Below are 23,706 nucleotides of genomic sequence, written 5' to 3'. Positions count from 1 at the left end.
AGAGAGCACCTCTCACCTTCCATAGTTGCACGGGTAGCGACAGGCGGACGAGCCGGCCTGTTTGGTTCTGACCCTGGTGAAGACGTCTGGACCAGACAGCTCCTCGACCGTCGATTTTGAGCGTCTGACGACCGAATCGAGCTGCCTGGGCGAGCACCCTGCACCCCCAGGCCACGCAGTGAAACAAGGCCCTGTTTAGTTCCACCAAATTCCTAACTTTAATACTATGCAAAAAGAAGATTCTCCGTTACATCAAACTTGCGGTATATGCATGAAATACTAAATATTGACGAAATCAAAAACTAATTACACAGTTTGGTTGTACTTTACGAGACGAACGTTTCGAGCCTAATTAGTCAACGATTGGACAATTATTACCCAACAAAAACAAAACGACACTGTGGGTATAGCTACAGTTCATTTGGCGGCGCCGAACCAGCGGAACTAAACGTGGCCCAAACAGGCCTCAAGTGACCATCGAGCCTAGAGTGTCCACCCGAGGAGAAAGCCGATCGAAAGGCCGGGGGCCGTGTGGGTATCGTATCTGATACGTGCCGTGTTGGTGTTGATCGGGTAGTTGCGGTTGGGCGTCCCTATCCAGCGGAAAATATCTCGGGTGGCGGCCGCAGCCCGCACAATCCCGCACGCGCTGATCCCGTGCGAGTGCGATGGTGACGGGATCGATGGATGGTCGTTGACAGCTCATCGATCCTCGCTTTCTCCCTTTCTATCAGCCCGTTTTGGTTTCCGTCGGAACTTATCACCAATCAGCGTCAGTCAGATTTTCCAGTTTAGAAATCAATCAGTGAACAGACTATATTTTCTTCTTCGCAATTTCTTTTTCTTGTGTGTAACTTTTGGATTTACTTTTGAGCTCTTATCTTGTTATCTACGCATTCCTCCTTTTATTATTATCGATTGACATTTTCTTGATAACTAGCAAAAATGCCCGTACGTTGCAACGAGACGTATGATTTATTGTATGATTCTCGGACATCACTATCTATGTTTATCGAATTTATTAATTGGGCTTAATCCAACCTTAAGTGAATCAAATAAATCTTAAGACATGCTGCCCTCGGATTGCATGTTTAGTTGGTGGAGATACACGGAAAAGAGAGATGAGTCTGCCCACCCAAATTATGGAAACTATACATATTGCCTAGCTACCGAACAATTCCTTCACAATCAGGAGAACAAATGTTTCAAGCTTGTGTGGTTATTTGTCTCCTATAAATCAAAGTTTTTTTGCCCGCCCATCTGAGAGACCGAAGAGTTTCTTCTTTTGTCTGTTTTTCTATTCCGCTGCCCCGTTTGATGGATTTTTGTCAGATTTAAATTCGTCTTGTATACGCGTATACTCGTATTTATTTGCGTGCATCACCAGGCATTCAAAAATACATAGAAAATGTACGTGCTCGACATGTGCACCCATGCATGGCAAAGAAACAAGCCACCATGGCTGGAACGCCGGCGGCCTTATGTGCAGCGCCTGTATATGTATGCATGCGTACAACTTGAGCTGGCCATGGTATATGTACGTGTATCAGGCTATTATTTCGTGAACACGGATTATATTGAGCCTACAAGATAGTCTGGGCAGCGCGGCACAACTTGGCAAGCGGTCCGGCACATTCTAGAGGCCTGGCCTTTGGTGTAAACGGCCGGCAGATACGTTGACCACTTCGCCGCGTATGTCTATCGGCCGCAAGCTGTTAACCAAATATATACGTACATATTTTGGGGTTGCTTCACGTTATGCAATGGAACTCTATCTTGCTGGGTCCATGGCCAGACTGCATGGGATCGGAGGAGAGTCAATTGAGTTCGGTCCTAGATAGAGCAATCACCACGTACGTCCGCCCAGAAAACATCTCAGCTAATTGGCAAGTCGAGTCCGTTTTTTTATATTGGAAAAAGACGTGAGTTTTCTAGAAGCGTTATCACAAGGGATAATTGTTGTGAAAGGAACCGGCCGGCTCCGGATATCTCTCAGTCCTTAACAAATTTTAGGCATTTAATTTCTTTTATATGTGCATCACGAAATTGTACTTTAGCTTATTGCATTTGCTCATGAATGAGTCAAAAACATAATTCTTTTAGAAGCAAACAAACATTATTAAAAAAAAACTCGGACCGTGGGGGATAGCATATATGCGTCCCCCAAGCATTGCGCTTAAGGTAGAGCACTTCTCACTTGTAATGGATTCATCCGGAATGAAAGTGCGATAGTTTTTTTATCCCGTTGCAACGCACATGCATATTTGCTAGTTATAATAATTTCTATGAAATTTACTCTTTTTTTCTCTGAAAAAAAAATCAGCCCTTGCACCCTCCTATTTTATTGTCCCGTAGCGAGACATCCTGATCCAGGCCGAACCCATACAAGGTCGTTGGCCTTTTGTTCTTGTTCTGGGTTTCAATTCAGAATTTGGTCAACACGTATTAGCATAAGGAAGCTAATTTTTGTAGGCTAACCAGCCTTGACCTTTTATTTTTCTTTTTTGGCCATCACCAGCACGTCTGGGACAAGGAAGCCAAGTTCGGCTACTTGTCTATACACAGATACGTGACTTGTAATCGTGACTTGTTAGGATTTATAGTACGTGACTTGGCCACGGAAAAATAAAAAGAGAAAATAAAACTTTTAGCCTTTTGTTTTTAGATTAGAATTTCTATTCGGTACTCATCGGATGGATCTATTTAGATTAGGATTTTACGATCTAGGCCTCAAAAACATATATTCAAACGGTAGACAGCCGAGTAGAAATAATTTTCACATTCACATAGTTAGTTAGGAAAGGCCATAAAAAAAATAGGAAGAAGGGATGGCCGGACAAAAAAAATAAGTGAGGAGAAATTTTATTTCTTTTATTATTAGGTATAGAGTCTTCGCTGATACATGATCGAGCTAGCCAGGTCATCAGGGCAGCCGCCGGTAGTACGTAACCTCATCTCTATCCGTTTGCGCGTGCTGCTACGAAACAAATCTTTCGCCCTAGCTTACCTTTTTTTTTCTCTCTCTCTCCCGTAGCAAATGAATACTGCGAGGTGGAGTATCATAGATCTTCCAAGTCCCATCAGATGTATTAGTAGTAGTAGCACATAACATCGATCGATCGGTGTCGAACCGCGGAACTACAAGTCTTATTATTCATTCTATTAAAAAAACATCGACTACGAGGGCGCTGGTTGATATTGCCGGTTGCCGCAGGTCCTAGCGGACGCGAACGTATATCACTGTCGTCGCAACATTGTTCCATCAACAAACCTTGCGTGATGGCCCTAGATTAATTATTCTAATTTCATCTCTCACTGGAGTGTGGACGCCAATCAGTGTGGCTCTACAGGGGATCCGATCCGAAGAAGGGATATGCATGCTAAGCTGGTAGTAAGCTTTAGCGTTTATCGCAATATGGTTTGTTCTTGTTCGCGACTCGAGCAAGAAATAATTTGGCGTCTGGTCTGACTGTGCCAGGCTGTTATCCGATCCAATCCAACAGTCCTACGTCACTGCACTATGCAGATATTTTCTCTGCCTTTCCACGCCAATACGCCATCGTCTTGCAAAATTTTTCACATTTCCCGTCACATCGAATCTTTAGACGCATGTATGAAGTATTAAATATAAATAAAAAATAAAACTAATTACACAGTTTAGACGAAATCCACAAGACGAATCTTTTAAACCTAATTAAACTATGATTGGACACTATTTACCAAATAACGACGAAAATACTACAGTGCTCATTTTGCCAAAAATTTTGGAACTAAACTGGCCCTTGGTGGTCTGCCCAATTTAGCTGGACGCAGCTGCTAGTGCGTTGGTTACTAAATTGAAAAGAATCTAGTGTAATGCGACTCGGTTAACGCTTAACCTACTAGCGGCCGCCGAGGCCTGAGGACGTCGAAAGCTACTCCCTGCCATTCCTCTGCAGCTCTGCTTCTGCTTCCCTTCGGGACAAAGAGTCGAAGACCAGCCCCGTCGATCCGGGTCATCCGGTGTACTGTGTGCCCTGAGAGATCTCAGATCGGCCTAGATCGCTCGCTCGTCAAGTCTCTGTTCTCTGATTTCAGCACAACATATTGGGACGCTTTCTTTACCTCCTATACGGTGCTAGTGCTACCGGCAACACACTTTCTGAATGAAACGAGCTAATCCACGGGTGGTGGGGCTCGAGGTCAAGCGAGGCACCCAAAACCAAATCGGAGCAGGACCCAGTGCAAAGGTGCGAGCTGTACACCACCACCATTACGGATCACGAGGAATATGATTACTCTAACTGATCACGAGGGAAAAATAAACAAGTTTTTTTTTCCTTTTTGAGAAAGGGAAAATAAGTGTGTGTTTAGTTCACGAAATAAAAATTTTTGGATGTCACATCGAATATTTTAAGATATCGGAAGAGGTTTTCAGATACTCTGGAAACTGCGAGACAAATTTATTAAGACTAATTAATTCATCGTTAGCGCATGTTAGTTACTGTAGCACTTATGGCTAATAATAGACTAATTAATCTTAAAGCATGCGTCTCGTGATTTCCAACTAAACTGTGCAATTAGTTTTTTTCGTCTATATTTAATACTTTATATATATACCGTAAAATTCGATCTGATAGTTTGGGTTAAAATTTTTTTGGGAACAGACCTAAACAAGTGCTCCACCCCACTCCACCGTCAGTCTCAGCCTCTCAGGCAGCAGCAGCCATGCTGCTCCATTGTCTAGTCTAATGTCCAATCCAACAAACAACAAAGTAAGGTCTGGTTTAGTTTCTAAAAATTTTCACCATAAATTATCATATCGAATTTTGCGGTACATGTATAGAGTATTAAATATAGACGAAAAAAAATTAATTGCACAATTTGGTCGGAAATCACGAGACGAATGTTTTAAAACTAATTAGTTCATGATTAGCCATAAATGCTACAGTAACTAACACGCGCTAATGATGGATTAATTAGGCTTAATAAATTCGTATCGCAGTTTCTAGGCGAGCTATGTAATTAATTTTTTTATTAGTATTTAAAAACCTCTTCCAACATCCTCAAAGCATCCGATGTGACATCAAACATTTTTATTTCGCCAAGTAAACGCAGCCTAAACAATGGGCCCAGCTGAGAAACCAATGCTTCTGTTCTGATGGGCCCACGGCCACTCGTGATGCTGAGTACGGAGTAGCAAGCAGATTAGTACTCTCCCAGTCCCAGGCAGCCCGAGTTCATCGACCATCGAAGCTCAGTGCCTCCTCCGCCTATAAAGGGGTCTCTCTTACACTAACCTGATTGATTGAGTCAGGAGAGGAATCGCGTCTCCGCTTTCTTCTCATGCACAGCGCTCCATCTTGCTTGAATCTTTCTGAAGACGAGACCTGACTTGGAGAGGCTCTTCCGCTTCGCCCGGATCGCCGGGATCAGGTACCAGTGCACACCACTTCCCAACTCGATCTTGTTGCGTCCAAAAAAGAATCTAACTTATCGACATGGCTTTGGATTTTTAGTTTTTTTGTATCTGCATGTTTGCCCGTTCATGTGATAAAGTATATATATTGGTGAATCCTGCACCTGCTCCTGGTTCTGAAACACCAATATATATACTCTTGCAGCCTCTTGATTTAGGCCTGCTCTGTACAGATATACACGGAAGTCAGGAGTCAGTTTGCCCGTGCCTTGTTGTGTCCAATAGAGATGTGAACATGTAGTTGTCTAGTTTTAGTTGGATTGACCTGTGATTTCAGATCAATCTACCTCTCAGTACATCAATGCATTCTTTTGATAAGAGTATCATGGGTATTTTCTCTTCTTGGCATTGCAATAGTAATGTACCAGTTGGCCTCCTCATGAACAAACCACACCCAAGTACTAGAAGCTAGGGTCATTTTTTCAGCCATCCATGTATGGACTTCTTGCATTGACAAATTGTTATCTATTCTAGTCTTTGTGGAATCTATGATGCAGATCGAGCTTATATAGGTTCTCTATCAAGTAGCCTTAGCTCTTCTTTTTATCTCGTAAAAGGACACACATAAATTCAATTTTGATATTCCTGTACATATTTTGATTTATAATTTTGGGTTAAAAGAGCCTAAAATTTATTCAAATTCTTGTGAAATGAACTTATTTCTTCTTCATGAGTCAAAACAAATAAAAGAGGTAGTATTTATCTGTACGGAAATATTCTCCTTTTCATTTTTTAAATTCTTTTTAGTTAATACTAAACAATTTTGTGTCTAAATATTTGTATTTTCTATTGGCAGTATTGTCGAAAATATCAAGGGATGCAGAAAGATGTGGTTGCATGATAGAGTACCTTGCTTGGGAATTGGCTGAGTACCCAAACATAATTGTACTTTGCTTGATCTTGATGAGCACACACATAATGGGGCTACGAGTGGTAGCTCAATCATCATCTCAGGTTACTTTCTAGGTGGAGACGGCTGAAATTGTTGGTCACTTACAATTACAAGCATCCCCTACATCATTGTTGCCTATCACCAACTTATTCAAGTTTGAAAGTCATTGCTTTTATCGTGGATATAAAACACTGAGAAGATGGCTGAGAAAGAGAATATTCTAATGCAGAGATATGAGATGGGAAAGTTACTTGGAAAAGGGAGTTTTGCCAAAGTTTACCATGCTCGCAATGTTAAGACTTCACAAAGTGTTGCTATCAAGGTGATTGGCAAAGATAAGATCTTGAAGTGTGGTCTTATGGATCAAATAATTCGAGAGATTTCAGTGATGAAGTTGGTAAAGCATCCAAACATTGTCCAATTGTATGAGGTGATGGCTACCAAAACAAAGATATATTTTGTGATAGAGTATGTCAAGGGAGGAGAGTTGTTCAACAAGGTTCAACGTGGAAGGTTAAAAGAAGATGTTGCCCGTACATATTTCCAACAATTGATTAGTGCTGTTGACTTTTGCCACAACAGACAAGTTTATCATCGTGATCTAAAACCTGAAAATCTTCTTCTTGACGGAAGTCGCAACTTAAAGATCTCAGACTTTGGTTTGAGTGCACTTTCAGATTGCAAGAGAAAAGATGGGTTGCTCCACACAATATGTGGGACTCCTGCATATGTTGCTCCAGAAATAATTAGTAGAAAAGGGTATGATGGTGCAAAAGCTGACATATGGGCTTGTGGAGTGATCCTCTTTGTGTTGTTGGCAGGCTATCTTCCTTTCCAAGACAAGAACTTGATGGACATGTATAAGAAAATTTGCAAAGCAGAACTCAAATGGCCAAGTTGGTTTTCTTCAGATGTCCGAAAGCTTTTGCGGCGTATCCTTCATCCAAACCCTAATAGAAGAATCTCTATTGAAGAAATAATGAAACATCCTTGGTTTAGAATTGGTCTTGATGCAAGATTGTCTGATTCTACTATGAATACAACAAGAGATGCTATGCCTATTGACGTGGATTTGGCTTTGGATTCTTTAAATAGCAATATAGTTGAGTGTAATTCAGCAGCAGAGAAACTTACTAATTTGAATGCTTTTGATATCATCTCTCTTTCCAATGGGTTTGATCTCTCAGGTATTTTTGAGAATAACTCAAACAAGGAGGAGTCTAAATTCACATCTACCAACACAACTTCGACAATTGTCACAAAGCTCATGGAAGTTGCAAAGGGTTTAGGACTGAAGGTTATAAAGAAAAATGGTGGATTGTTGCAGATGGAAGTTTCCAAACCAAGAATAAAAGGTGTGATGTCCATAAATGCTGAAATATTTCAAATCACACCAAATTTTCATCTAGTGGAGATTAAGAAAACCAACGGTGATAGCCTTGAGTATCAAAATTTTATGAACCAAGGTATGAGACCCGCGCTGAAAGACATTGTGTGGGCTTGGCTAGGTGAATAATTTGATGAGAAGTAGAATCATCAACTTTAGATATTGTGACAAGTGTAACGCTGATAGAAATTATCAAACAAAATTTTGTTATTGTACTTCGCTTTTATTTTCATGTTCATTGTAACACCCCTGGTGTTTAGCTTCCACATTTGCACTGCATTTCATGAACATGAGCATCATGCATCCCTTCGTGAACTTATATCACATGAAACATGATTTCGAAACATTGCAACATGCTGTATATTTCATGTGTATTGTCTCTTTTATGAAATGTAAAGTGTGCAACACTTGAGTGCAACATGTGCCACTCACTTAGTGAAACAAGATTAGTTAATACTATGCAACAAGATCATGAAACATGTGAAACATGACTATGAAACATTTGCAACATTTCTTGTGTTTTTCATTGTTTCAATACATGTGATGCTTGATTCTTGTGTGACCAATGTATGGTGTGGTTAATAATCATCCTAAGTAACTTAGTTACACCTAGAATGTCATTAGGAACAATGTTCATGTGGATCATTTTTGCCTAATTAGGTTTCCAAGTCATGGTTGACCAACTTGGACCCCTAGAGCTCTTGTGTTTGACTGTTTAAAAAGTATGGCTTAGGATGTTTGCATGTCTGACCAACCTAAAGCAAAGTTGTAGCAAATTTAATAAGGAACAAACGTTGTTTTGAAGCCAAGTCATGAAAATGTGCACAACATGCTCTAAAGGGTCCTACAAGTTAGTTTTGAGATCTATTTTGAAACTCTGAAAATTTTCTAAGTCACAAAGCAAGTTTTAGTTTCATGAGCTGATGTTTGGAGCACTGTATCTCACTAACCAAGCCAAATTAGCTCGAGCCCCAATTAGCAAACTTGTAGTACTCACGTAGGTCTCCAACTTTGTTAATTACAACTTAACCTGGATCGCCATGGATTAAGAGATCTATTGGCGACAAGTTTCGCCGTCAGTTGGACTGGATGAACTCTGAATCGTGTTTTCAGAAAACCTTCAGTGATCATGGCCGACCGGTTCAGAAAGGCGATGACGCGTGTGTGCCGCACGTCACCGCTCGCCTGAGCACGCTGGCCACGCGCCGTGCGCATTCTGGCGTCGCAGCCGTGTCTTGAAGCCGCCCCGCGCCTGCCGACGCACTCGCCGCTCTCTTTTTCTCATTTCTTTGCCTCCACCGCGTGCTGCGCCAAGCAAGCAGCCGTCCGCCATTGCCAGCCGCGCCTTCGCCTAGCTTCCACGCCGTTGCAAAAACGCGTTGTCCCGTTCACCTAGAGCTTCGTCGTGATCCCCTTTACCATCTCCACCTCACCGTCGGGTCGATCGTGCCTCGGTAAGGGCGTATTCGCCGTTTTCCCCCACCGCAGCCATGGCGGGACCTCGCCGGCGTTGTCGCTCCACGCGGACAACTGCCACCGTGACCCTCCCGTCCCCTCCTCTGCCTTACGCTAGATCCTAGGTGCACTGCTGATGCTCGTAGCACCTTCCGTCCTAGACGTAGCGCCGTAGCCTCGCCGGAGTCGGCCGTGCCGTGGCCGAGCGCCGCCGTGGCCATCGCCACCCCCGCTAGCGGCGTCAGTAGCTGCAATAGAAGGTTCCCCTAGGTCCACTTAGGTGAGGCGAACATGTTGGCACCTTTGCCTTCACCGGAGAAGCCACCGGCGGCGAACTGCGCCACCGGCCGTTCCTTCTCCCCTGCCCTGTCTCGCTGACGCGCGGGTCCCTCTTGTCAGCACCACGGCTGAAGCGGGAGCCCAGCATGGGCCGCGCCGTTGTCTGGGCCGCGCCAGCACGTGTTCTTGGGCCACCGTTTCCTCGGGCCGGGCCAACATCAGTGAAATGGTTTCCTTATTTGTTTTGTTTAACTGTTTTTCATAGTTTGGTGTATAGATTCAAAAATAGGTAACCCAAGTTTGGTAGATCCAAAGGATATGGTTCCAATTTTGTGAAGTTCCTAGTCATGTCTAGTATTTAACAAAAATATTATATGAGCACATGTTTTAGAAATTTTTGATGAATTAAATAGGACTTTGAAATGTGTTTTTGGATACATGCAAATTTGTTTGAATTTTATCTTGAGTTTCTGTGATCCAAAAATTGTGAAATTTTATGGGTAAGCTAGTATTGCTTAGTAGAAGCTCTGGTTAAAATTTGAGAGACATTGCATGTGTAGTTTTTGAGTTATAGATTTTCTTTTTATCATTGGTAGATACTTGTGTGAATTTTTGTAATTTATCTATGAATCCTATGGCCATGAAACTTGGTAGGTAGTATCTTGGTACCTTATAGATGCTAGGAAAAATATGAAATCTGTTGCTTGACACTTTTCACTAAGGTTTCCTAATTATGCCATTTTAAGCCATTCTACCTTACCAATTTTGTGTAGGATGTTATACTTACTCAAATGATGTGAAATTTTTATGGTAGTCTACTTAGGGCATGTAGGGTCTACTGTAATTTTTGTAGATTTAATGGTGTAGCTTTCATATATGTTTACTATTTCCTCTAATTAATTAAATAAATTAAGAAAAGTATTAGAGGAAATGTTTTGGGAATGAACACCCTACTTTTTGGTGTTCTTGTGATATGTGTGACATGTGAGTAGATTTAGTGTTGTCCAATTATATGTTTACCTCATGAGTTACTAAGTATTTCGTTTGCATTATGTCCCTCTGGATAGATCTGGGACTTTAGAAAGCTCTCCATGATATTTTGGTTTTCTATGATTGTAATGAATACAAGAGTTGTAGATAATTTATGTATCTAGCTCATGTCAAAATTTGAGGGCATTTGGTCTAGTAGTTTAGAAACTACAGCTGTTTAAAGTTAGGTTGCAGTTTTTGCTTATTCTCTGTCTTGTGAGGATAGAATTCTGTTGATTTATGAATTCGAACTGGCAAAGGTTTGAATCATGCTTCGAGGTCTGAAAATGAATTGCATACAATTTCATAATCTTTCCAGATTGTCTTGTTGCATGTCATTTGGAATTATAAATCTTCAGTTATGGCTAGTTTACTACACCGCTACATAGTATTCATTTTGCTGAAATACAATTGCTTGAGTGTATGTGGTTGCAATGTTCTCATTGATTGTTTAGGGGTTAGCCTAACTTAAGAATATGCTTAGGTGCAGGTGCTAGGTCATTAACTGAAGATGAGAAATTATACATTAGGTTGTATAAACTTGGTAAGTAAAGTGATTTGAATAGGGCTTAAGTTAGAATATGCAAACTACAGCGAACATGTGCATTCCTCGAGCATCCCTGACATTCGTTCATGTGCATCCATGATATTTATCTTGCGCATTCATGCAATAGGTGTGCCGAAGGGAGTGACGTTGCTGGAGTTCGGGGGAGCCAACCAGGAGGAGGAACCCGAGGTGCAGGAACCCGACGAAGCAGTCACCGCGGAGGAATTGCCCGAGTGCCCTGACCACTAGCCTTCCGTGTTCCTGAAAGGCAAGCCCCAGAGCATATTAAGCCTCCTATGTTTTTACAAATACATTGAGTATCTTTTATTGTTGATGATGCATTAAGTATAGGAATTGGTTGGAACCAATTGCTACATTATATATCCTTTCTTGTTCAGATATCGCACTGGAATCCTATTTAAGTTCAGGAACGGGTTAAATGCTTAGCCATGCTTAGTGCGGTAGAAGTCAGGTGATTTCCTATCACCTGCGAGCTTTAGGATGAGGTGGATCACGGTTGGCTATATTTGCTATCGTGGAAAAGAACCATGTGAATAATGAATTAAGACCGGGCGGGGTCTTGTGTAGGTTTGAACATAGTGACTCCGTCTAAGTCATTTAAGGACCGATACGCTGTACGTCCTCATGTCATGTTGAACGTAGCCTAACACTTAGCTGGCTGGATAAGTCGTTCCAACCGCGAAGCCTAGTAGCTCGATTCAGGCTGGGAACGCGAGCAGTGGCGGCACTCTAGAGGTAGTAAGGATGTGCAGAGAGCCATTGGCATAAGTCCAAGGCGGGTTAGAGTCTCGAACAACCTTGGCAGAGTGGTTCTCTGAGAATGCCGATCTGTTCGTACCCGCGACTCCTGAATTGTACCAAAGGTGACTTGTTGCGATCCTGATGGGGGAAGCAAGGTTTGTGTTTAGGAATACCCCTCCAGCTGGATAGGAATCGATTCGAATCGCCGTCTCTCCTGGATAGTAAGAACTTGACTGAGCAGCGACAACGTAGATTCAATTAATTTAACGATATGGTTAAATGGATGATGATAAGGTTGCCACAATGAATACCTGATATGGTTATTAATGTTTGCACCCTAATAAAATGATTGCTTAGTACAGGTGCTAATATAGATGACAGGTTAATGGCTAAAAAGTTACTGCTAGTTCAGGTTAAGAGTTGATCATTATTACTTATGCTTTTCTACAAAAAGAAAGTGTCAGCCAGCTCCACTACATTAAGCTATGCATAATCCTTGGTGTCATTTGTTTGGTTTTCGACGGGTAAGTCTAGCTAAGTACATTCCCGTACTCAGGGTTTATTCCCTCTTGTTGCAGATGACCTTCTATATCAGGGATTCTGCAAGTATTGTCTTCACCCAGCGGGTGATGAAGACTAGATCATGGGCATGATCTCTTTTCTCTTATCTGAATGCTTTTGCAGTCTGTGATCAGCAAACCAGTATGTGTATTTGAACTCGGTGTGTGAGTTAAACTATTTGCTTCCGCATGTTTACAAGACTTGTTTTGTAATAACAATGACTCTGTGATGATGTAACCTATTTGTGAACGTATGCGAAATGTTGTAACGTACGATATGTTATGTTGAATTACTGTGATCTTGGTTGTATGCAAGTTGGTTTGAAATCCTTCGAGATTTCGGTTGACTACTGGGTTTATATGGGCTCAAGTTCGAGAATTTGATCGCTTCGGCGATTGTTTTTGTACTTGTGCTCTTATAAATTGGTCGGTTCCATGACAGCTGGTATCAGTGCTAGATTCAACATTAAACATGTCTTACGGCTATTTAAAACAAAAGTTTTTGTTGTTAAATTAGTTTTCAAACTTATAGTTATATATAAGTGTTTAAAAATCAAAAAAAAATTATACTGGTGATCACATCTCTTATAGCCCACTTAAGGACTTCTAGGTGGCTTATATATAATTACTAACTTGGGAGAATTGATTGTTTCTTTTTCGTCGTCCATGCGGCGTGATATTGCATGGATGCCATTCGTTTGAATGGTAATGTATGGATCAATTGCCTCTACGCTAAGATAAGAGTGAGTTGTGAGAGCATGACCGTCCAACCGTCGGTCTAGGGGAGAGCTAGTTATGGTTACTGGAGTATTTACATGTTGCATACATGTATATATATGAAAGTACTTAATTGTGGGTACATTTGTCGGGTAGTTTGGATGCCAAAGTATATATATTAGAGGATGTATATATGGAAAGTATCTTAATACTGCTTGTGTAATTAGCATTATATCTTGTTGGGTTGGGCTGCAATGAAGTTTTTCTGCAGGAACGCTAACAATGCACCGTGTAGATCGACTAGTTACCGCTAATTGAGAGAACGTATGTATGCCACCGTATATTCCGCTAAAGCTTAAATTTTCTTAGGTTTGTGAGGACGTACGGAACGAGCATGCATCATATTCACTCATGACATTCATATTGCATTACTCCCTCCCTTATAATTGCTTATCCCAAGTATAAAGTGAAATCTCTCGGCAAGAAGTTAGAAGGAGAGGAATACCCAGAAGAAGTCCAAGGTGTCTCCAATGTGGACAGTAATCACTTCGACGAGTAGTTCGTTAGCAAGTCTGACTAGTTAAGCTTTTGCAGTCATACTTGTAATGTACTTTAATTCGCTCCCTTCGGGATGCGTAACGTTGGTGAAGTTTAAAACTTGTCATGTTGGAATGCACTACATATGGCGCTAGTAATCTACTTGATGATGTGGTGATTGGAGAATGAATTATTGCCTCTGTTTATTGTATGGAGTTTTCATTCTCGTCAGTAAATACAGTTTGGCATGATTATATTGTTCCTCTCTAATGTGCTGACATCATCAATAATTACTGGTTGTGCATTATGCAGATGCCTCGTACTCGTTCCACCGGTGCGAGTGATGATGATGATCTTCCGCCACCACCACCCACACCAACGGAACTAATAGCAATGCTTGCGGAAGGACAGCGCACTATGGCCGAGGCCCTCCGTACGATTGCGAATCGTGATGGTCGTGGTCCACGCCAAGGACCGAATCCAAATCAATACAGTGATTTCAAGGATTTCCTTGACACGAAACCCCCAATCTTCAAGGAGGCTGTGGAGCCTCTACAAGCTGATGAGTGGTTGAATACTCTCGAGCAGAAGTTCCGTCTGCTCCGCTTGACTGAGGTGCTAAAAACTGAGTACGCATCGCACCAACTTCATAGGCCTGCTGGCATCTGGTGGAGTCATCATCGGTCCACTATGCCTACTAATGCCCAAATCACTTGGGATCAGTTCAAGTCTGCTTTTAGGGGAAATTACATTCCTCCTGGTCTTATGGCGATCAAACATATAGAGTTCATGAAGCTGACTCAGGGAAACAAGAGCCTGACTGAATACCTACAAGCTTTCAACAACCTTGCAAGGTATGCTACCGAGTTTGTGGACACAGATGCCAAGAAGATTGCAAGCTTCAAGCGGGGACTTAGCCCCAAACTAATAAAGACCATAGGAAATTGCAAGTGTGCTCATTTTAATGAGTTTGTGAGTGATGCTTTATCATAAGAGAACAACAATGCTGTATATGCGGCTTCAAAAAGTCGTAAGAGGGCCTATGAGGCGGGTGCCTCACAATCTAAGGCTCCCATCGTACAAAGGACTCCATTTCGTCCTCCAGCGTCAGCCACCAAGTTTCGCCCACCGCAGAAGAAGAATCCCACCAAGACGGGGTTCCGCAAGGCATTTACAGTTGCTCTTCCCAAGGGCACTACCAGTCAGGGCAGTTCCAGGGCTCCACCAAGCAACATACCGTGCTAGAATTGCAACAAGACAGGCCACTAGGCAAGAGAATGCCCTTACCCTAAGAAGAATAATTACCAGGGAGGCCGTCAGGGACAAGTGAACCACACTAATATTACTGAGATTCCTTCAGGAGAGGTAGTGACTGCCGGTAAGTTTCTGATTGACCAACACCCCGTAGTTGTACTGTTTGATTCAGGTGCTTCGCATTCCTTCATTAGTCCATCATTTGCATCCAAGTTTATGCAGAAAACATATACTGTTGAGGGTGAGGGTTATTGTATAAGGGCTGCCAGTGGTATTATCCCAACCAAGCTAGTAGTTGGGGATGTATAATTTGTGATAGAGGGGCGAAGTTATCAGGTTGATCTGGTAATTTTACCGAGGCTAGGTATCGATGTGATATTGGGAATGAACTGGATGAGCCGTCATGGAGTGCTTATCGATACATCGACTAGGATAGTTATGCTCAGAGATCCTAGCAATCAGGAGGGTTTTCTAGTACAGTTACCTAGGGACATCAATCTTTCTTGCACGACCAATGCGGTGCAAGCAAAGTCTCTGGCAGATATCCCTGTCGTGTGTGACTTTCCGGATGTTTTCCCGATGATTTGCCTGGATTGCCCCCGGATCGAGAAGTAGAATTCAAGATAGAGTTGCTTCCTGGTACAGCTCCCATCTCTAGAAGGCCATATAGAATGCCTCCTAATGAACTAGCCGAACTTAAGACCCAGTTGAATGAACTGCTAAAGAAAGGCCTTATCCGTCCTAGTTCATCTCCGTGGGGGTGCCCAGCCATCTTTGTGAAGAAGGATCAATCTCTACACATGTGTGTAGATTATAGACCCTTGAATATAGTTACAATCAAGAATAAGTACCCTCTGCCACGCATAGATATCTTATTTGATCAGTTGTCTAAGGCAAAAGTCTTTTCCAAGATTGATTTAAGATTTGGGTATCATCAAATCAAAATTCAGCCTGAGGATGTCCCAAAAACCGCATTCTCTACAAGATATGGTCTATATGAGTACCTGGTTATGTCTTTTGGATTGACCAATGCCCCCGCACATTTTATGTATCTGATGAATTCAGTGTTTATGCCTGAGTTGGACAAATTTGTGGTGGTATTTATAGATGATATCCTAGTCTATTTTGAGAATGAAGAAGATCATGTTGAACATTTGCGGGTGGTTCTTACTAGATTGCGAGAACACCATCTGTATGCAAAGTTCAGCAAATGTGAATTTTGGCTTCGTGAGGTACCTTTTCTTAGACATGTGTTGTTCGATGGTGGAATTATGGTTGATCCCACCAAGGTGCAAGAAGTATTGAACTGGAAGGTTCCCATTTCGGTGCACGAGGTTCGGAGTTTTCTGGGGTTGGCTGGCTATTATCGTTGCTTCATCCTGGATTTCTCTAAAATAGCCAAGCCTATGACTCGATTGCTGCAAAAAGACATGAAGTTTGTCTGGACTCCTGAGTGTGATGCGGCTTTCCATACCCTACGAACTCTTCTAACATTGGCTCCGGTTTTGGCACAACCGGATATCGAGAAACCTTTTGATGTGTTCTGTGATGCATCAGGTGTTGGGTTAGGAGGTGTTCTTATGCAAGAGGGTAGAGTCATCGCTTATACCTCTTGCCAACTTCGGAAGCATGAAGTGAATTATCCAACGCATGACTTGGAACTCGCTGCAGTTGTTCATGCTTTGAAGGCCTGGAGACATTATCTACTTGGCAATGTGTGCAACATCTACACTGATCATAAAAGTCTCAAGTACATCTTCACTCAACCAGAGTTAAATATGCGTCAGAGAAGATGGCTCGAGTTGATCAAGGATTATAACCTCCAAGTGCACTATCACCCTGGCAAGGCAAACGTCGTCGTAGATGCCTTAAGCAGAAAGTCTCATTGCCACTCATTGATTGAGAGTGATGTCCATTTGTCAAAGCTCCTTTATCCTACAGTCCTACACAACATTACTGTTAGTTGTACTCTATAGAGTTGAATTATCGAGCTACAGAAGACAGATGCAGGTGTGTTTCACATCAAGCGCAAGATGAAAGAGCAAGAAACCAAACATTTTTGAGTAGATGAGAAAGGCGTGTTATGGTTCAAGGATAGGTTGGTAGTTCCGAAGGATAGAGAGCTTAGAAATCAAATCATATCCGAAGCTCATTCCTCTAAACTATCTATTCATCCTGGTAGTAGTAAAATGTATCATGATTTAAAGCCTCGATTTTGGTGGACCAAAATAAAGAAAGAGATAGCCGCTTATGTGGCTAGGTGTGACACTTATTGTCGGGTCAAGGCTGTGCACATGAAAGCTGGATTACTTCAGCCACTCTCTATTCCAGGTTGGAAATGGGAAGAGATAAGTATGGATTTTATAGTTGGACTCCCTACCACTCAGAGGAATTTTAACTCAATTTGGGTAATTGTGGACCGACTGACCAAGTTGGCACACTTCGTTCCTGTCCGCATAGACTTTTGTCCAACCGACTATGCGGAGTTGTACTTCAACCAGATAGTCCGACTTCATGGGATCCCTCGTACTATTGTCTCAGATAGAGGACCACAGTTCACTGCTCGCTTTTGGGAGCACTTACACGGATTATTAGGGACTAAGCTCATAAGAAGTTCTGCCTATCATCCGCAAACCAATGGGCAAACTGAATGGGTGAATCAAATCTTAGAAGATATGTTGAGAGCTTGTGTCATCTCGGCTAAGGGCTCATGGGAAAAATGGTTACCCCTAGCTGAATTCTTGTACAATAATAGTTATCAAGAGAGCATAAAGATGGCACCGTTTGAAGCTTTGTATGGCCGGAAGTGTAGAACCCTGTTGAACTGGGTAGAAGCCGGTGAAAGGAGATATTATGGAATTGATTTCATTCAAGAAGCTGAAGAACAAGTCCGTACTATCCAAACCCACATGGCCGCAGCTCAAGCTAGGCAGAAAAGTTATGCTGATCGACGTAGGAAACCTATTGAGTTCGAAGTTGGAGACTTCATTTATCTGAAAGTCTCACCTATGAAGAGTGTCCAACGCTTTGGTGTGAAGCGAAAGCTTGCGCCGAGATATGTTGGTCCGTTTGAAATCATTGGACAAAGTGGTAAAGTGGCGTACAAAATTCAATTACCTCTTGAGATGAGTGATATCTTCAATGTCTTTCATGTATCCCAATTGAAGAAATGTCTTCGCGTCCCTGAAGAGAGAGTTCCATTGGGGGATATCGAGTTAAAATCGGATTTGACCTTTGAAGAAAAGCCGGTTCGAGTGATTGACACTCGTGAGCGAGTGACTCGGAGTCGGGTAGTCAAGTTCTATAAAGTCATGTGGAGCAATCAGGGTAGTGAACGTGATGCAACGTGGGAAAGGGAAGACTATTTGAGGGATGGTTATAAGGAATTCTATCAACAATGGTACGCTTTTCACATCTCGGGACGAGATTTTTATAAGGGGGGAGGGCTGTAACACCCCTGGTGTTTAGCTTCCACATTTGCACTGCATTTCATGAACATGAGCATCATGCATCCCTTCGTGAACTTATATCACATGAAACATGATTTCGAAACATTGCAACATGCTGTATATTTTATGTGTATTGTCTCTTTTATGAAATGTAAAGTGTGCAACACTTGAGTGCAACATGTGCCACTCACTTAGTGAAACAAGATTAGTTAATACTATGCAACAAAATCATGAAACATGTGAAACATGACTATGAAACATTTGCAACATTTCTTGTGTTTTTCATTGTTTCAATACATGTGATGCTTGATTCTTGTGTGACCAATGTATGGTGTGGTTAATAATCATCCTAAGTAACTTAGTTACACCTAGAATGTCATTAGGAACAATGTTCATGTGGATCATTTTGCCTAATTAGGTTTCCAAGTCATGGTTGACCAACTTGGACCCCTAGAGCTCTTGTGTTTGACTGTTTAAAAAGTGTAGCTTAGGATGTTTACATGTCTGACCAACCTAAAGCAAAGTTGTAGCAAATTTAATAAGGAACAAACGTTGTTTTGAAGCCAAGTCATGAAAATGTGCACAACATGCTCTAAAGGGTCCCACAAGTTAGTTTTGAGATCTATTTTGAAACTCTGAAAATTTTCTAAGTCACAAAGCAAGTTTTAGTTTCATGAGCTGATGTTTGGAGCACTGTATCTCACTAACCAAGCCAAATTAGCTCGAGCCCCAATTAGCAAACTTGTAGTACTCACGTAGGTCTCCAACTTTGTTAATTACAACTTAACCTGGATCGCCATGGATTAAGAGATCTATTGGCGACAAGTTTCGCTGTCAGTCGGACTGGATGAACTCTGAATCGTGTTTTTAGAAAACCTTCAGTGATCATGGCCGACCGGTTCAAAAAGGCGATGACGCATGTGTGCCGCGCGTCGCCGCTCGCCTGAGCACGCTGGCCATGCGCCATGCGCATTCTGGCGTCGCAGCCGTGTCTTGAAGCCGCCCCGCGCCTGCCGACGCACTCGCCGCTCTCTTTTTCTCATTTCTTCGCCTCCACCACGCGCTGCGCCAAGCAAGCAGCCGTCCACCATTGCCAGCCGCACCTTCGCCTTCGCCTAGCTTCCACGCCGTTGCAAAAATGCGTTGTCCCATTCACCTAGAGCTTCGCCATGATCCCCTTTACCATCTCCACCTCACCGTCGGGTCGATCGTGCCTCGGTAAGGGCGTATTCGCCGTTTTCCCCCACCGCAGCCATGGCGGGACCTCACCGGTGTTGTCGCTCCACGCGGACAACCGCCACCGTGACCCTCCCGTCCCCTCCTCTGCCTTACACTAGATCCTAGGTGCACTACTGATGCTCGTAGCACCTTCCGTCCTGGACGTAGCGCCGTAGCCTCGCCGGAGCCGGCCGTGCCATGGCCGAGCACCGCCGTGGCCATCGCCACCCCCGCTAGCGGCGTCAGTAGCTGCAATAGAAGGTTCCCCTAGGTCCACTTAGGTGAGGCGAACATGTTGGCACCTTTGCCTTCGCCGGAGAAGCCACCGGCGGCGAACTGCGCCACCGGCCGTTCCTTCTCCCCTGCCCTGTCTCGCTGACGCGCGGGTCCCTCTTGTCAGCACCGCGGCTGAAGCGGGAGCCCAGCATGGGCCGCGCCGTTGTCTGGGCCGCGCCATCACGTGTTCTTGGGCCACCGTTTCCTCGGGCCGGCCCAATATTAGTGAAATGGTTTCCTTATTTGTTTTGTTTAACTGTTTTTCACAGTTTGGTGTATAGATTCAAAAATAGGTAACCCAAGTTTGGTAGATCCAAAGGATATGGTTCCAATTTTGTGAAGTTCCTAGTCATGTCTAGTATTTAACAAAAATATTATATGAGCACATGTTTTAGAAATTTTTGATGAATTAAATAGGACTTTGAAATGTGTTTTTGGATACATGCAAACTTGTTTGAATTTTATCTTGAGTTTCTGTGATCCAAAAATTGTGAAATTTTGTGGGTAAGCTAGTATTGCTTAGTAGAAGCTCTGGTTAAAATTTGAGAGACATTGCATGTGTAGTTTTTGAGTTATAGATTTTCCTTTTATCATTGGTAGATACTTGTGTGAATTTTTGTAAATTATCTATGAATCTTATGGCCATGAAACTTGGTAGGTAGTATCTTGGTACCTTATAGATGCTAGGAAAAATATGAAATCTGTTGCTTGACACTTTTCACTAAGGTTTCCTAATTATGCCATTTTAAGCCATTCTGCCTTACCAATTTTGTGTAGGATGTTATACTTACTCAAATGATGTGAAATTTTTATGGTAGTCTACTTAGGGCATGTAGGGTCTACTGTAATTTTTGTAGATTTAATGGTGTAGCTTTCATATATGTTTACTATTTCCTCTAATTAATTAAATAAATTAAGAAAAGTATTAGAGGAAATGTTTTGGGAATGAACACCCTACTTTCTGGTGTTCTTGTGATATGTGTGACATGTGAGTAGATTTAGTGTTGTCCAATTATATGTTTACCTCATGAGTTACTAAGTATTTCATTTGCATTATGTTCCTCTGGACAGATCTGGGGACTTTAGAAAGCTCCCTATGATATTTTGGTTTTCTGTGATTGTAATGAATGCAAGAGTTGTAGATAATTTATGTATCTAGCTCATGTCAAAATTTGAGGGCATTTGGCCTAGTAGTTTAGAAACTACAGCTGTTTAAAGTTAGGTTGCAGTTTTTGCTTATTCTCTGCCTTGTGAGGATAGAATTCTGTTGATTTATGAATTCGAACTGGCAAAGGTTTGAATCATGCTTCGAGGTCTGAAAATGAATTGCATACAATTTCATAAGCTTTCCAGATTATCTTGTTGCATGTCATTTGGAATTATAAATCTCCAGTTATGGCTAGTTTACTGCACCGCTACATAGTATTCATTTTGCTGAAATACAATTGCTTGAGTGTATGTGGTTGCAATGTTCTCATTGATTGTTTAGGGGTTAGCCTAACTTGAGAATATGCTTAGGTGCAGGTGCTAGGTCATTAACTGAAGATGAGCAATTATATATTAGGTTGTATAAACTTGGTAAGTAAAGTGATTTGAATAAGGCTTAAGTTGGAATATGCAAACTATAGCGAACATGTGCATTCCCCGAGCATCCCTGACATTCGTTCATGTGCATCCATGATATTTATCTTACGCATTCATGCAATAGGTGTGCCGAAGGGAGTGACGTTGCTGGAGTTCGGGGGAACCAACCAGGAGGAGGAACCCGAGGTGCAGGAACCCGACAAAGCAGTCGCCGCGGAGGAATTGCCCGAGTGCCCTGACCACCAGCCTTCCTCGTTCCTGAAAGGCAAGCCCCGGAGCATATTAAGCCTCCCATGTTTTTACAAATACATTGACTATCTTTTATTGTTGATGATGCATTAAGTATAGGAATTGGTTAGAACCAATTGCTGCATTATATATCCTTCCTTGTCTAGATATCGCACTGGAATCCTATTTAAGTTTAGGAACGGGTTAAATGCTTAGCCATGCTTAGTGCGGTAGAAGTCAGGTGATTTCCTATCACCTGCGAGCTTTAGGATGAGGTGGATCACGGTTGGCTATATTTGCTATCGTGAAAAAGAACCATGTGAATAATGAATTAAGACCGGGCGGGGTCTTGTGTAGGTTTGAACATAGTGACTCCGTCTGAGTCGTTTAAGGACCGATACGCTGTACGTCCTCATGTCATGTTGAATGCAGCCTAACACTTAGCTGGCCAGATAAGTCGTTCCGACCGCGAAGCCTAGTAGCTCGATTCAGGCCGAGAACGCGAGCAGTGGCGGCACTCTGGAGGTAGTAAGGATGTGCGGAGAGCCATTGGCATAAGTCCAAGGCGGGTTAGAGTCCCGAACAATCTTGGCAGAGTGGTTCTCTGAGAATGCCGATCTATTCGGACCCACGACTCCTGAATTGTACCAAAGGTGACTTGTTGCGACCCTGACGAGGGAAGCAGGGTTTGTGTTTAGGAATACCCCTCCAGCTGGATAGGAATCGATTCGAATCGTCGTCTCTCCCGGATAGTGAGAACTTGACTGAGCAGCGACAATGTAGATTCAATTAATTTAACGATATAGTTAAATGGATGATGATAAGGTTGCCACAATGAATACCTGATATGGTTATTAATGTTTGCACCCTAATAAAATGATTGCTTAGTACAGGTGCTAATATAGATGACAGGTTAATGGCTAAAAAGTTACTGCTAGTTCAGGTTAAGAGTTGATCATTATTACTTATGCTTTTCTGCAAAAAGAAAGTGTCAGCCAGCTCCACTACATTAAGCTATGCATAATCCTTGGTGTCATTTGTTTGGTTTTCGACGAGTAAGTCTAGCTGAGTACATTCCCATACTCAGGGTTTATTCCCTCTTGTTGCAGATGATCTTCTATATCAGGGATTCTGCAAGTATTGTCTCCACCCGGCGGGTGATGAAGACTAGATCATGGGCATGATCTCTTTTCTCTTATCTGAATGCTTTTGCGGTCTGTGATCAGCAAACCAGTATGTGTATTTGAACTCAGTGTGTGAGTTAAACTATTTGCTTCCGCATGTTTACAAGACTTGTTTTGTAATAACAATGACTCTGTGATGATGTAACCTATTTGTGAACGTATGCGAAATGTTATGTTGAATTACTGTGATCTTGGTTGTATGCAAGTTGGTTTGAAATCCTTCGAGATTTCGGTTGACTACCGGGTTTATATGGGCTCAAGTTCGAGAATTTGATCGCTTCGACGATTGTTTTTGTACTTGTGCTCTTATAAATTAGTCGGTTTCGTGACATTCATGCAATGAAATTTTCTTTCTATTGACCATACTATCGGAACATGGTTTCTATCACAAGGGAACATTTTAATAATCATTTATTTCTATTAGTAAAAATTAGATATTAGAAAACAGGCTGAACCAAACAAAACTAGTATTTTATCTGAATTTGCTATGTGATAAGATAAGGTTAGCTAAGAAGTTATGCTTTACTCTAGTATAAATGTTAAGAAAATGATGCATGTTATGGTATAGAAGTTGTTTAGACATCTACTTCCTTTTGTATAATTGAGAGCTTTGGTTTATTTGGATTTGTTATCTATCTACTAGTTTTGCTGGAAAAAAAGTGTGATGGTTACAACCATAAAGCTTATAGTTATGAAAAACTTCATGGACAAAGAAACATTATTTATTAGTTTAAATTAGACACAAAAAGCGTTGAAAAAGTATATTAATGTAAGAAACTAAAAAGATACCTCACTATATTTTGGCTTCCCTTGGATAAGAAACTTAAGGAAAATGTCCTCCTAACTTGTTTTTTTCTAGATCAACCCCTGGACAAGTTAGTCTCCCTTTA

The 23,706-nt window shown here is 42.0% G+C and overlaps 1 protein-coding gene across 3 annotated transcripts; it reads left to right on the top strand.

Moving 5' to 3' along the window:
- The first annotated feature begins 5,229 nt into the window (after positions 1 to 5,229).
- LOC136499470 (CBL-interacting protein kinase 10-like) lies at positions 5,230 to 12,579 on the top strand. Of its 3 annotated transcripts, none has more exons than XM_066495118.1 (4): positions 5,230 to 5,415; positions 6,255 to 7,705; positions 11,175 to 11,315; positions 12,388 to 12,579. In XM_066495118.1, the coding sequence occupies exons 2-3, from the start codon at positions 6,550 to 6,552 to the stop codon at positions 11,294 to 11,296; spliced, it is 1,278 nt and encodes a 425-aa protein (XP_066351215.1). In that variant the 5' UTR covers positions 5,230 to 5,415; positions 6,255 to 6,549; the 3' UTR covers positions 11,297 to 11,315; positions 12,388 to 12,579. The 3 variants fall into 3 exon arrangements, with proteins under 3 accessions (XP_066351215.1, XP_066351210.1, XP_066351211.1); XM_066495113.1 differs by having other exon boundaries at positions 6,255 to 7,816; XM_066495114.1 differs by having other exon boundaries at positions 5,395 to 5,415; positions 6,274 to 7,816.
- The last annotated feature ends 11,127 nt before the right edge of the window (positions 12,580 to 23,706 follow it).

This window comes from Miscanthus floridulus, chromosome 1 (genome assembly GCF_019320115.1).
Source record: "Miscanthus floridulus cultivar M001 chromosome 1, ASM1932011v1, whole genome shotgun sequence".
In the NCBI taxonomy this organism is placed as follows: domain Eukaryota; kingdom Viridiplantae; phylum Streptophyta; class Magnoliopsida; order Poales; family Poaceae; genus Miscanthus; species Miscanthus floridulus.
This window is presented reverse-complemented; position numbering and strand designations above follow the sequence as displayed.